Below are 2,190 nucleotides of genomic sequence, written 5' to 3'. Positions count from 1 at the left end.
CCTCGCCACATATCAGGCTATATATGTCCCCGAAAGCTCGTGCTTTTAAAACACCCTAATTAAGCTTAAAGGGATAGCAGGCCACTTGCAACTACTGTGTATGTAGATTAACATGGTCATACCAGAATATTTTTTAATTATGGGATAAAGTTATATTATGGCTACAGTTACTGGTGTTGCTATGTTACCTGTCTATGTAATATTTAGACAAGACTTACACCAGACTAAACTAATCAGCATGAGTACTAATTGTACACTTTTCACGGATTTCGAAAATAATCAATTATATTTGTTCGTCAACATGTGTATTATTGTTGTTCAATTACAAGGCAACAACACTGGACACATGGTGACTGTCTGAGAATCAGGTTGATGGTAAAGACTGGCTAGATGTTTACATGTCTCTAATTTGATGGATGCAGGTCAAATTTGTAGGCTACCGTTACACAAGCAAAGAACATTGTGTATTGGTGACCTTAGTAGTAGCACTTGTCGATTTTGATACCATCAATTAAATTCTATCTGCGGCATACGTGTAGCTCAGCCTATTTCTTACTGTCTCCCCAGAGTCTCCAAGCTTCCGATCCCACGTCACTTGTTTTCCTGTTGGTCTGTGTCCGTTAGTCTCCTCCCTCTCGCTGAGTTTGATCGTTCTTTCTCTGTCTCTGTCTGTCTGTCTGTCTGTCTGTCTGTCTGTCTGTCTGTCTGTCTGTCTCTCCATCTCTCTCTCTCTCTCTCTCTCTCTCTCTCTCTCTCTCTCTCTCTCTCTCTCTCTCTCTCTCTCTCTCTCTCTCTCTCTCTCTCTCTCTCTCTCTCTCTCCACCTCTATTTGCTGACCATGTACCAGTTTGCCCCATAAATATCACTCTACAATTCTACTAAATGATAAATGAGTAGCATACACAAGATAGTGATTCATTTGACATGTTTAATCTTCAGTGACCTGATGGAAATATCTCTGTCACGATTTTAACCACATCCCCGATAAACACCTTGCCCGTGGTAATTGGGACAAGCTCGATATTATAACATCGAAAATGGGTTATTTCAGTGGCATTCGTCTTTATGTGATACTATTCATGATGTGCGGTGTGGCTTTTGTAGTGTATTTAAGTTTTCAACAAAAAATGTCAAACGTTGTAACCATAGCGAAAACAGAACCAACGTCTATCTACGTTGACGTGGGAGCTAACAGAGGTGACACTGTGCGGTCATTTTATGCAGGTAAATATATTAACAACACAAATAACAAATTTGTGGTTCTGCCACAGAACTTATATAAACTCGAGCCGAGTGACTGGAAAGTTTTCGCCTTTGAAGCAGATCCCATACATACGACGGAACTGAAGGCACTTGGAAAAGAACACAGTAACCTCAAAATCTACACAGAAACGGCTGCATGGATCAATGCAGACGGCATCACAATTTATCCAGATCGCAAAAGTGACAGTAAAGGTTTTTGGGGTACCTCTCTCTCTGATACAAAGAAGGATGTGAACAAAAATGAAGCTATACAAGTTGACAGTATAGACTTGAGTGCGTGGTTGACTGAACACGTCCGACCTGTCGACTTTCTCGTTATGAAAATGAACATTGAGGGAGCAGAATTTGAGATACTGGACAAACTGTTGGACGACAATACTTTCTGTTTGATCGATGGTCTTTTTATTTTCTACCACGCAAAGATAGCTTTTCAAGGTAAAAACAAAATGGCAAATGAAATGCCAAAGCGAGTGAGGAAACGGTCAGAACAACCGAACTGTGAAGTACAAATTCTGTTTGAGTCTAAACATTGAGAAGAACACACAAAACAACAGCAGCATTTGCAGCAGAAACTAAAAAGAGTGTGTCAATGTAATACATAGGATCCGACTAATGATCAACACATTTCAGTGCTGCCGGGAATCGTTTTACACGTACGTGCACTAAGAAATAATTTGTTGCACATCTGTCACGATTACCAATATTAACGATATTAACTATACAAAAGCTCAGTGTCATTGCAAAGCTGCATTTACTGTATCGTGATATTTAGCAACATAACAACAGAAAGAAATATTTGTAGTTGAGTCAAAAAGGCATTTATTAAGTTAATTATTTCTAAAGGGTTGAATCTTACCAATCAATTTTGACTTGTTGTGAGGAAGACTGGTAAATCATATCCACTATGAAGACGACAAAGTTTCTGCA

General features: G+C 39.2%; 1 protein-coding gene across 1 annotated transcript; it reads left to right on the top strand.

Moving 5' to 3' along the window:
- Positions 1–1,127: 1,127 nt before the first annotated feature.
- LOC144439991 (uncharacterized) lies at positions 1,128–1,796 on the top strand. Its single transcript, XM_078129220.1, has one exon. The coding sequence runs from the start codon at positions 1,128–1,130 to the stop codon at positions 1,794–1,796; it is 669 nt and encodes a 222-aa protein (XP_077985346.1).
- The last annotated feature ends 394 nt before the right edge of the window (positions 1,797–2,190 follow it).

This window comes from Glandiceps talaboti, chromosome 9 (assembly GCF_964340395.1).
Source record: "Glandiceps talaboti chromosome 9, keGlaTala1.1, whole genome shotgun sequence".
Taxonomy (NCBI): domain Eukaryota; kingdom Metazoa; phylum Hemichordata; class Enteropneusta; family Spengelidae; genus Glandiceps; species Glandiceps talaboti.
Note: the sequence above shows the minus strand (reverse complement) of the source record. Positions and strands in the feature narration are given on the sequence as shown.